This window comes from Dermacentor albipictus, chromosome 1, assembly GCF_038994185.2.
Source record: "Dermacentor albipictus isolate Rhodes 1998 colony chromosome 1, USDA_Dalb.pri_finalv2, whole genome shotgun sequence".
NCBI lineage: Eukaryota > Metazoa > Arthropoda > Arachnida > Ixodida > Ixodidae > Dermacentor > Dermacentor albipictus.
This window is the reverse complement of record NC_091821.1, coordinates 208380593-208392871: the sequence shown is the minus strand read 5'-3', so window position 1 is coordinate 208392871 and position 12279 is coordinate 208380593. Positions and strand designations below refer to the sequence as shown.

At 48.4% G+C, this 12279-nt stretch overlaps 1 protein-coding gene across 2 annotated transcripts in view; it reads right to left on the bottom strand.

The window, feature by feature from the left end:
* The window catches only part of LOC135906665 (uncharacterized), a 42901-nt gene that overhangs the window by 8322 nt on the left and 22300 nt on the right, over positions 1-12279 (bottom strand). Inside the window, exons 1-2 of one of the 2 annotated variants that reach the window (XR_010565802.2) lie at positions 6327-6348; positions 5709-5849 (exon numbers count right to left, since the gene is read on the bottom strand). Coding sequence is in view for 1 of the 2 variants with exons in the window: in XM_065438200.2 (XP_065294272.1) it covers positions 5709-5849 (141 nt within the window). In the remaining variant the exon portion in view is untranslated. Of the gene's footprint in view, positions 1-5708; positions 5850-6326; positions 6349-12279 lie in introns of those variants that run through there. The other variant, XM_065438200.2, reaches the window with a different exon arrangement.

The following is a 12279-nucleotide window of genomic DNA, read 5'->3' as shown; positions in this document are numbered from 1 at the left end:
GACGGTATGGCGACGGCGAGCGACGGGGCAGCGGAGAGCAAGAACACCGGTTGCGAGGATGGCGAGCAGTCGTAGCGTGGAGTCTGTGCAGGAACATCAGGGTGTGGTGGGTCATTTAAAGCACGAAACAAAGAGGACCGACTGTCTTCCGGGCGATAAATGCACACAGGACGAGGCGACGACGGCCGGCGATAGCGACAATGGCGAGAAATTTGCCCTATCCCATTGCACTTAAAGCATATTGTCGTCATGCGTGCGCCACTGGTTTGGATCACGGTATCTGGGATATGTTGATCGTGGGTGGGTAAGTCGAAAGAAATTGCTGACCGTAGGGCGACACACAGCACAGATGGGATGCGTATGCCTGAGTTCGCCTACTCTGCATACGACTGCCTGGATCAACGATACCGCAGGGCAGGACTCGTCGTAAGAACGGGCCTGAGGAACAGATGGAAACGTAGCCTCAATCTCACATCACACAAGACGCAGTAAGCTTTTGGTACCAGGCAGCTGGACGCCCTCACACGTTGAGGCAACGGCAGTGTTATGTAGCCGCACGAATTGTTGCGTGAAACGACGGCTCTTCGCTTCCCCCCAGCGTCGGCATTTTTTTATGATGTCATGGATTATCGAGCAGTCCTTATATATCAGTAAGTTAAAGCTGTCATCGGCGATGACTTGAACAAAGTATGTGGCTGACTTCGTCCGCTTGAGGCATTTTGTCGTCAACCTGCCGACACAGAGCTTACATGTCCTGAATGTGCACAACATATGGTTCAGTTGATGTTTGGGTCCGGCACTAAAATTCCTTCTCAGCGGCTCGCTGGCACCCGACTGGTTTCCTGAAGAGCTCCAGTAGATTTTGCTTGCAGGTGTCCAAACTAGTCAGTTCGTCTTCGTGTGTTTGGAACCCATCACAGACCGTACCCTTGAGGTAGTAGATAACGTTAGCCAGCATGATGGTTGGGCGATTGTTCATGCTGGCTTGCTCGTACTCGGTTGAACAGTCTTCGATGTCAATGGAGTCAGTATCGGAGAAGATACCAGGGTCTCGGAGTTTGGCCAGGACAACCAATGTTGTGGTAGCCGAGGCTGACCCAATGGGCCGCTCAGTAGACATGGTCGTATGATCCAAAAGATGTCTGCTGCGACACTCCGTGGTGTCCTTCGGATAGACATACCCCACGTCTCCACCCATGATGTTACGGGCAGATGTCAAAAAGGGTTTACCATATTTATTCGAATCTAGGCCGATGGTTTTTTTCAAATAATCATTTTCCAAACTCTAGGGTCGGCTTAGATTCGAGGATTTAAAAAAAAACGCGCCAGTTTTTCATTGAAACTGCTAAATATGGTGCATAGCTAGCGCCATCTCGAGAAGTCAGTATCGCAGCCGCTACTAGCCGTGCCAGTAGCCAACCGTACACAAGCAACGACACAAGCGAGGTCGCCATTTTGACCTGTGTCCTGCCGGCCGTATCGGTGTGCGGCGTGGTGTTATCGCGATGGCACCAAGCAGGAGATGCCACTACAGTGCCGCAAGCGAAAAGTTGTGATAGCCGCAGAGGCATCGTCGAACCTTCAAGCCGGGCGGAACTTTGGCGTCGACGAGAAAAACGTCCGTCGTTGGAGGGGACAACGACAGCAGCTTTTTGCGTGCGCCGCATCGAGGATGGCATTGGCGTCACCACGAAGTGTAGCGACGATGACGTTGAATGAGCTCTGCACGTTCGCATTCAATAAATGCTGTTTACATTTTGTGAACGCTGTCCTCGCTTTTTTTGTTCGGCCTACATTCGAGGTAATTACTTTTTTTTTGGGGGGGGGGGGGAGGCTTCGGACTTTAGGGGGTCGGCCTGGATTCGAGTAAATACGGTATGTACAATATTTACACAGTGGCAGCGAGTGCCACAACAACAAAGATGGCGAGCCGGGGCACAGTTCGTCCTCTTGTTGCTTGTCACGCGTGTGGCTCCTACCCACGATGGGGGATTGGCGACCTATTTCTCGTCTGCTATGCGACGTCTTCTTCGTCCGCAGCACAGGTGGGTTGCAACACTATAGATAGTTCTGAGCTGCTGTACCTTTCAATTTTCAGCTGCCTGCTCGGGCAATAAAAAATCAACTTTTGGTGGCTTCTGCATTCAAGAAACATTTGGAGCAAATGTCCATGCAACTTATGCATATCCTGCTAGTTGAATACAAATCATGATATCTTGGCCTAATGCCAGCATCGCAATGTCACTATATGCACAATCGTTTACATCAATATGGTTCGCATCAGCAATTCACTGTAGCACGGCGTTGGATTGCTGCGCTAGCCAATCACAGAAGCAAACAAAGTCATCATGCAACGTTTTCAAAATGGCGTCGTACTTGATACCTCCGGTAGGGTGGCTAGAATGGGTAGGCACCCTACTCCAGAGCGTCTGCTGTCCTTGGAGAGTCTTTTCATCGGCGGAAGCGATGATGTGTGCAACAGACATGCACAAAGTGTATGGAATCTGAGCATTTCGCTCTTCATAAGTCCGCGGTACAATTCATTTCACTGCTGAGCCCGTTTTACTCACGAAACTTCGATGCCAACTGAAGTGAAACTTGATAGTGAACAGTTGCAGCGAAGCAAGCATTTTATTTCAGTTCAATAAAGAATTAGGCCTTCACCTTTCCACTGTAATAGACGAGTGAAAGCGTATAAAATTACGTGCTTATAATCTTATTTTTGCGGTTACTGCCTTGTTTAGGAAACAGGGAAAGTTTGAACTACAACCTATTTGCAGCCTCGCGGAGGAACAGTGGCTGGCGGTTATGAGGGCGTGGGCGGGGCTTCACTGCAGGCTTAAGTTGTATCCGACTATAGTAGATTGGAAGTTTCTTGCCATCTGCTAGTCTAGTGGTAAGCTCAGATGACACAGTGACCGCTCCAGAAATGCGTATGTGCTAGGTTGAAGCCCTAGACCAGGATTGATTTTGTTGCAGCTGCTAAGATTCATTTCTAAGCGACCAGTACAGGTTTGATTGCTACTTTTGATTGACTGACGATTTTAGTTTTCATTAAATGAAACTATTGAGACCTTAAAGCCTTACCCACCAACTGAACATGCTTTCAACATGGTTATTCTTTATGTCATGAACACTCATTTAGTTACAGGGACACTGAAGAGGAACAATAAAGTTCAGATAAATTAAGTATTCTTTCAAAACTATTGTTCCATTTAATGAAAAAGGTTGATTATTACTGAAGAAAATTAAGGCTAAACTTTCCTTTCTTCTTCCCTTTTTTTTTAAATTTCGTGGCAAACCGAGTTCTGGTATGTCAATGTGACGTCACAAATTTAGAATTGTTCTCTTGTATTTGGGCTATTGTGGCGCAGGAAAGGTTATCAAAAGTTTCTAGCTTGAACTTAGGCTGCTTTAGAATGCAATTTAGTCCCTCAACGATAAACAATTAACTTGGCCCTAGTAGACGCTTTCAATACACATGATGTCGCGGCGATCCCGTGCGAGAGTTTCAGTGCGATTTTGCCACCAGTCTTTCCCCTTTGCGTCTCAAGCCTTCTCTCATGCCACTTTCAGGGTAAGAGTGGTAGTTTTGCTCTTGCACAACCATAACTTACTATTCCTCTTTGGTGTTCATTTAATGTAGTTAAAATTGTGTTTTTGTTCTTTTTGCATTTTTACAGTGCTGTGTAAAGCCTATGTCGAGATTGTGCCACTTCGTGTCACACAGCCAGAATACGTTTAAACATCCGCTGGTATTGTTTTGTAAACCATAAGACGTTGAAACTTTGGAATTCCTTAATGAAAAGCAGATACCGTGAACAACTATAAGAAGGGCGTTTCCAGGCACTTACTGTGTATTTATGTAACTTTCACCAACACCTTGCTGTAAAGGTTTGTTTAATGAAGCAGCATCACAACTCCTAAACCTCCTTTTTTTTTTTACTTTCTTATGAATTACTATCAAATGCCTAAACGTTTATGGCCATATGGAGAAAAATTTCAAGTAATTACTATTATCTTTGATTATACGTCTGGAAGGCTATTCAAAAAGGCTTCAATTTCACAGCGTGTTCGTGATATTTTTTTGTTTTGTTTATTCATTACAGGAATAGTGCCATAAGCAATTGTGTGCATAAAGGAGCTTTCTCCACCCACAGTAGCAAGTATACTGCAGAGGCGACTTTCTTATGAACCATGGCTGCATTCGGCTCACATCTGAGTGAAATATTATATGAGCGACAAAGAGCGAGTATAGTTCATGTCAGTTGTTATGAAAATGGTACTTGTGATGAAGTCTGGTTATTTGTCACACACATACACCAGAGTGTACACAAGCCAGCCCAATAAGTCTTCCCGGAACATATAGCGAAGGCGTACTTGCCTTAATTGTTTGCTTTTGCATAATGGTACATGCATGCTCGAAAGCAAACAGCACCGCAAAAATAACACTGCGTGCTCAGTGCTATACTACACGCTTTCGTAACTTGCCACTAGCTCACATGTGCGGGAAAGTGAGAAAAGAGAAGTGCCCTTTGCTTTTAGAAGAAACATCGGTAGCAAGATTTCTGGAATATTCTGTACAGTGTATTCTAAAACAAAGTTGTTTACAGTGTATAACTGTCAGCCATGCATAAAAAGGCACCATTACAGGAACTGAACGCAGGCCAGCACTTTTTATTTCGTTTTTTTTTTCAACTATTGAAGTGCAGTACAATTTTTTTTTTTCTGTGGGGATTTTTCGCGCACTATCAAACACTCGCGTGCAGTCTTGTTAAAACATATTTGGTAAAATTATAGCACAACAGAGGTAGAAACCTAAAACTAGCACATCACTGTGACCTGTGGCAGCATGAGGAGTGCTTTCAAAACTCATTTTTATCCAGTGCTGTCACAGTCCTGCTGGCAAAGGTAAATGCAACACTTCACGTCTTCATATCTAAAAAAAAAACATGTCTGCAGGTATGCATCTGCACTGTTAAAGCCATACATTATAACAGGCGAATGCTGCAACTGTAACTAAACCATCTATTCTGTGCATGACCATATCTAGCTAAAATAGCATCTTCAGTTGCTTTATTTTTTTTTTCAAATGACCTAAAGGCTCATACGGGCATTGCATATAGCAGGGCTGCAATGAAATCAAGGATGGTTATAGTTACAGTACACATTCAAACATGTCAACATTTATTTCCTTTTTTCATTTGATGACAGAGATGAATTAATTATAGCACAGGGACAGGATGCACTAGGAACTTCAGCATGTTACTAAAAAAAAAAGCAGAAGAAAAAAAACAAGCACTGCGTTGTCCGCCTGCGTAAACGCGAAGGAAACACGCACGGCCCTCATTGGGCATAAAATAGCTGAACAGCTACAGCGCCACCCTAGCTATCGGCCTGCAGCCGCGCGAGACATGGCACAAGGTGCAGCAACGCGCATTCCAGTCTCGTACGTGGTTCGTTGATTTGTCTCGGAAGAATGCGACCAATAGGGAGTGCTGCACCACTCATTGTCCGTACAGGGCGTATGTATCTCTCTCGCAATACGCAAGTAGAGAAAGAAAAGAGCGCAGTGGGCTGTGCGTTTGAACTAGGGCGCATGGTGGCCGGGTGCGCGCATTATGGGCGCGGTATTCTGTGCACGCGCGCGCGAGCAGCATATACTGCTCGCATTCGGGGAGGAAACGCTGCAAACAAGACGCACGTACTGTGACCAGCTGGCACGGGGTCCCGCCTCCGCAGCGCGTGTCAGCAGCAGCAGCAGCGCTGGCTCGGTGGCTCCGTCCAAATGTCTCCGCGAGCCCGCATCATGCTGCCATGGGACACCAGCGCTCGACCAAGTGCCCGCTCTGCAGATGCGGGATACAGTATCTTCCTTAAGCGGCGACACTCGGCGCAATGACGACAGAAACAGCAGCGCCCGACTGTCGGGCCAATGTGACGCGCCGAGCCATCGTCGCAGTCTTCCAGGCGGAGGGAAGCAAACACCTTTTACAGCTTTTTCGGCACACTTTACGAGCACTTATCATGACCTCCGGGCACGTGAGCATGGGCGACAGAAACGTGAGTCCCGGGAATCGGCGATAAAGAAAGAAAAAAAAAAGCTCTGCACGCCAGCCTAGCCACTCGCGGCAAGTCGCGCCGAAGCATGCTCCTTATTCCGCGCGAGTGCCTCGCCGGCCGTTGAGGGAAGGCCACTGCGAGCCTACTGCAGACTGTACTATAGTTTGCGACGTCCGCCCCAACGTATGTAGATACCGTGTAACTATAAACGTTGGTCCGTCCGGCCTCGCGTCCACTGACGGACGTACAAGTTACCAACTTGCCTTAGCGACGAGTTCACCTGTGCTCCGAGCGCGGTTTCGGTGGTGCGTGAGATGACCCGTGCGCAGCTACCTTATTCCACCTTTATACGTTGCCAGCTCCGTTCGCCCTGTGTGCCTATCGACACTGCAACCGCGGTCGCGTGAATAAGTTTTTGAAGGTCTTCCGATTAGGTGAAAACCGTCGCACTTGAACGGGCCTATAGCTGTGATGCACATATAGCCTCCGACCGGAGTTCCCGGGCCCGCGTTCCCAGTCTCCACCCGAATCGTGTTCAAAAAACGCCGCGCTTCTGACGTACTCACGCGTGCCGTTAACCGAAACGTTCTGCTCGATTTATCTGAATCGCTGTGTCTTCTGTGTAACTCCACGCGGTGCTGCCGCCGCGCGTCTTGGCTTGCCCACGCTGCCAAGCAAGCGTTATTTGCAGAAGACAATCCTTCGCACATTAAACCGAAGTGAACTTCAACACTGCTATAACGTTAGGTGAAGGCAAACACTAGAGATATGCAGGCACTGCAGTAGAACATAACGCATTCGGTGCTGTTTATATAGTTCCTTCTTTTTATGGAAAGGAACGGGGAGTAACGAGGATTCCTGCGGAGAACAAGAGTAAATTCAGAAGGTTTTCCGGTACGGTAAATAATTGTACACATGACCAAAAAAAAAAAGTAAGACAGCACATTTTAAAGAAAGAAACGTGTGCGTGCGCTTTTTTTCAGACACATGGAAAGTTAAGCAGCACGAATTAGCAAACCCCGATAAAACGCGTCAGCCGGTCGCTATTTCGACATACTTCGAAGTCACCCCCACTATAGACGAGGAAACCTAAAGTTTGCCCGCGCGGAACCAGCGCCGAATGCTCCCCTAGCGGACCGATGGAAGTTTCGAGGGTCGTCGCCGCGCTGGCGCGCGCCCGTGTTCTGTACGGCGGGAGCGCTCGTGCGCGTGGTTTTTGCGATGCCGAGTGCGACCTCATCAGCCAGGAAAGGTGGCACGCAATACTAATGTGTTGTCGATTGCCACAGCAGCCTCGAAAACACGAAAAGTCCTACGCCGCCCGTGATGTTCTACAGATTTCCTGGGAAGTGGTACGAGAAGGACAGACGACAAGCATGGATAACTGCAGTGCGCGGCCGAGTCAAGTAAGTCTCATACTTTCGCATTCGCGTGTAATATCTTGAAAGCGGAATAGTCATATGCCTGTTTTTAGCGCACGGCCGTTTGTTTAGTCGTGTCGCGTTGTTGAATTGTGGTGGCATCCGCCGTTTGTTAGCGGTAAATGCATGCGTGTTGCGCCGCTAAGTTCTACGACGCGTGCTCGATTCCCAGCCACGGCGGCCGCATTTCGATAGGGTCAAAATGCAAGAACATCCTTGTTACCGTGTGCTTTGATTTTTGTGCACGTTAAAGAACCCGCAGAGGTTAAAATTATTCCTGAGACTCCCCATTACAGCGGGCCTCATAATGATTTCGTGGTTTTGGCATGGTTTTGGCACTTAGAACCCCCGAATTTATTTGATTGCACTGCGGCTTCCCTCGCGATCGGCATGGACGAGCTCAAGAGAATTATTTCCCTTTTCCAAACGCTGCAACTTAAATTACTAGTTGTGCAGGTAACGAAAGGGGCCGCGCGCTACTTTTGAGTGGTAGCAGACCGTATTTAATGCAAGCCGCGGTCGTCGCGTGCGTCGGGAAGCGGCAGATCGGAAAGCACCCGCTCGAGACGTGCGCGTTATGTTTGTTGTTTGTCCATGCTTTCTAAGTATCTAAGTGTGCCCGTATCATAACTTGTAGTGGAACCACTCTTGTAGAATAATATATGCACACAATCACAGGAACGTTACCTTTGCAAACATATTATTGGAATTTAATCCCCACAACAAATAGGCACACATACTGTTTCATTTATATGCGGGCTGCATTTCGATGGGGGCGAAATGCGAAAACACCCGTGTGCTTAGATTTAGGTGCATGTTAAAGAACCCCTGCTGGTCGAAATTTCCGGAGTCCTCCACTACGGCGTTCCTCATAATCAGAAAGTGGTTTTGGCACGTAAAACCCCATAATTTAATTTAAATTTAATTTATATGCGATGCAGATGGAAGCGGCGCCAAACAGACCAATGGCAATCACAACAGTCTTCTCAGCAGTCAGCACCACCGGGACATGTGCTTTCGTACTGCAGCGACACAGCTCTTGAGCAGCAGCAAGACACGTGTGAAACAGACTCCAGAACATGCCTTTGTGAAGTGACGGAACCGTCAAGAAGCAGCCCAATGGATCTGCAGTCATCGAGTAGTATGACAACAGAAGTTCCTGCTGCCAGTGTGACTTATGTTGTAATTGAAATAAAAGTGGCTAAATTTCTGAACATGGTGCGTACCTCTAACTCGACGTCATATACGATTTTGTCGGACACCTGTGACACGCACTTGGCTTTCACTCTCACATCACCGTCCACAATTTGTTCAACGCCGTACACGTTCGGAAGCAGACGCTCCCCTATCGTGAGGTTGCCGCCACGAAAAAAAGCTGTCGACGTCGGCAACCTTCTTGAAACCGCACGGCAATCTTTGCTTCGCTGTGGCGCAAGCAGGCGATCTGCCGCCGTCGAAAACGGAGCGCCGTGAGAACGAGCAGCGAAGAAAAGCGCGGACGGCACAATGCAAACAAAGCGGAGACTACGCCATGACGCGACCGCGCTGCTTGGCGTTTCCACATTGGGGGAGGCGCAGTAGCGCCGCCTGGCCATGGTTTTCTCGTCTATAATTACCTTAGACAAGGCGAGCGCGCGCACGCATACGAATCTTGGAAAACGAAACTTTGTTCTGGCGAATTTGCGCACGCTAAACTGATGCAGACTCGAACAAGTCAGCGGGAGCGACCCCTGAGACAACGCCAGTGCGTTCGCACATTTCTACGGCTGCACAAAAAACTACGACTGATTAAAAAAGAAAAGCAATACTTTCGAGTCTTTAGCTAGCTATACCGCATTTTGTGCTCGAATCCGAGGTCTCTCCTCCTCGCTTTCCGACTGTTGGGGTCGACAATGCCACGAGGTGTTGGTAGTGCCAAAAATACAAACAAATAAAATAAATTGTTCATAACGCGCCGACGATGACTGTCAATATGAGCACACAGCCACACGGCTCCAGAAAGCTTAATCGCTTCATTAAAGGGGTCCTGAAACACGTTTCTAAGTTCTAAAAAAAAATTAAATTATGGGGTTTTACGTGCCAAAACCACTTTCTGATTATGAGGCACGCCGTAGTGGAGGACTCCGGAAATTTCGACCACCTGGGATTCTTTAACGTGCACCTAAATCTAAGTACACGGGTGTTTTCGCATTTCGCCCCCATCGAGTTTCTAAGTTCTAACTAATCATGAAATGACCTCACTAATAAAGGACGTCGTTTCACAAATCTCATGCCGCAAAAAAAAAAACAAAAAAAAAGTCTCGGATCCTTCTACTATAAGTGGAGTTATCGCACAGAATACCCACGGCTTCCTTTTTTCGTCTCCGCTAGCGCGCTGGAAGCTAGATAGCGGATAAGCCAAAAAGAGAGCAGATCCCCTGGCCAAAAGTTGAGTGTTGCAGCGGCGACATGTGTGTGTGTGCATGCGTGCATCCAGTAAAAAAGATATAGTACGAGCGTCTCCAAAGCATGCCGAAATAGCGGCAGGCTGATGCGGCACCCCGTGGCAGCCGCGGTAGCCAATATGGCGGCGGTAGCTACGTAGCACGCCGCAGCCATCTTGGACGCCACGCACAGCGGACGCAGCTACGCGCATGAGGTCGTACACACGTTTATTTTTATTTATTTAACTCAAAATTAGCACTTGTGTATTACTGAGAATGCTCTAGCGATCTCGAAATCAGCCAATAGCGTTGGTGGGTCCAGCTGCTTTCGATGACGCTGCATGATGGCATTGCGGTCATTACGCCGCTGTTTTTGACACAAAAGGTGTTTCAGGGCCCCGTTAAAGGTGTGACACGTCTGAATGCGTATATTTGTTACAGAGACGATATTTAGGTAGCGTTTCAGAACCGAGACGTTAGCAAATCTGTATAACGGTAGTCAGTGCCGTCATCTGGGCTTCCCGGAACTCGTTGCGGCTGCTCGACGTCTCGCATCTCCCGCTCCTCTCACCCTGCAAAATCGGAACCCACAGTTAGCACCTGTAAATATGCAGCTCCGGGCGCAGAGGTTTGCCGCATTCAGCTACGAGTCGCGGCGAAAGCAAAGGTTCGATCGAGTGGCGACCGCAGCACAGCCGCCGCTCCCGAGTGCAGCAACCGCCGACCGCCACATAAATTGGGCGGGGAGAGCCAAGGAAAGATATTTTCGCCTCCGGCGTTACTTGCGCGGGTGACGTTGGTGTGTGTTCATGCGGACCACTTCGCAAATGCGGGCGCTGCCTGAATGCGTGCGCACACGCTCGAATATAGGCGTATAGGCGTGCCCCCTAAACGTTCTTGATCGTCGATGTGTCGACAGGACCGCTCACGTTGATTCCTTGGGACAACAACGACGCCGACGAGGGTCACCGCCTTCTCGCAGTGCCTTGTGTGTGCGTGGACGAGTGGACCGCGGGCGGCTCTCGTGCGTGTGGATCGGACTGGAATTGGATAGGGTGCCTCACTGTCCTCGTCGAGGAAGATATAGAGGCGCATAGAGTTGGGAAAAAAAAAAAACCGCGCCGCATACCGGCCGTCGCGCATCCTGTGCGATCTTATGCCTGGAAGGCCAGCTCATCGAACATTTCATTGATATATCAGTCAATGTGAGAGATCTGGCTAGTCGGTAATCCATGACACACCACTTCAGCGTGAAAAAGGCGACGAGGGAATGTTTACCGCCTGTGCATGTCGCTCCCGTCGTATCTCGTTCAAGTTTTCGGCCCTGAAAAGTTGTATCGTGACATATCAGTGACACAACAGTGCAAAGAAGCAAGCCCCAACCATACGTGCGGGCAGCACCGGAGAACAGGAGTCCCAACCGCCTGACGTCACCGTGACAAAGCGGAGCGAAGATAACACGTGACCGAGCCGGCCGGGACAAAGGAAGACGGCCATAAAACGACCGGGAGAATCCGCGGGAACAATATATGTTCCTTTCAGTGTAAGCGAGCTGTTTGCGTTCACTGTTTATAAAACTATGTTACTGAACTATTCCATTTTTAACTGTACCCCCTTAATATTGCTATACTAGAGAGTTTTAGTATAGCGTAAAACCCTTGCGTTAGCGTTAGCGTGCCACGCAACGCTAACGCAAAGAAAGACTGCACTGCGCGGCACAAGGTAGTGTTTTAGAATAGCGGAACGGAGAAAAGCGTTAACGTTAACGCAAACAAATACAGCGCCATCTAGATGTAAAGACACAAAGTACTGGAAAGCCAAATCCACACGAAATGTCGAGCTTATCCAATGCCGAATCCGCAAGTGTGTCCCTAAGTCAAGCTTATCGAAAGCCACAGTCGCTGCGTTAATTACGCATGTAGGTGTTTGGTTTGAGCGTTGTTTTGTCGAGAGTCGCGAAACATACCGATTAATCTTGGCATGCTGCGATCGAGTGTTCTGTGGGACCCATATTACGTGTCCTTTTTAAGTTGGGATGACATAGACACCCTCATGCTTCGGGAATGAGAGCGACCGCGCAGGTTCTACGTGTCCTCAAGATCCACTCAACGTCGAAGCTATACCGGAGGGGACGTTTCGCCGGCAATTTCTCTTCCAGAAAGCGGATTTCCCACTTCTTTCCAATTTTTTGCAACGGACGCCCACCTTGACGTCCATCCGAATGGGTTCAAGGCGAAAACCTCCTTCACGAGGTTCATATCGTCGTCGTCGTTGGTAAAACGCACACGCATTGTGACCACAGCACCGACCACACTACTATGTTTTGCCGCGGAAAACATGACATGCATCGGTTCCACATGCGGCTTTACACC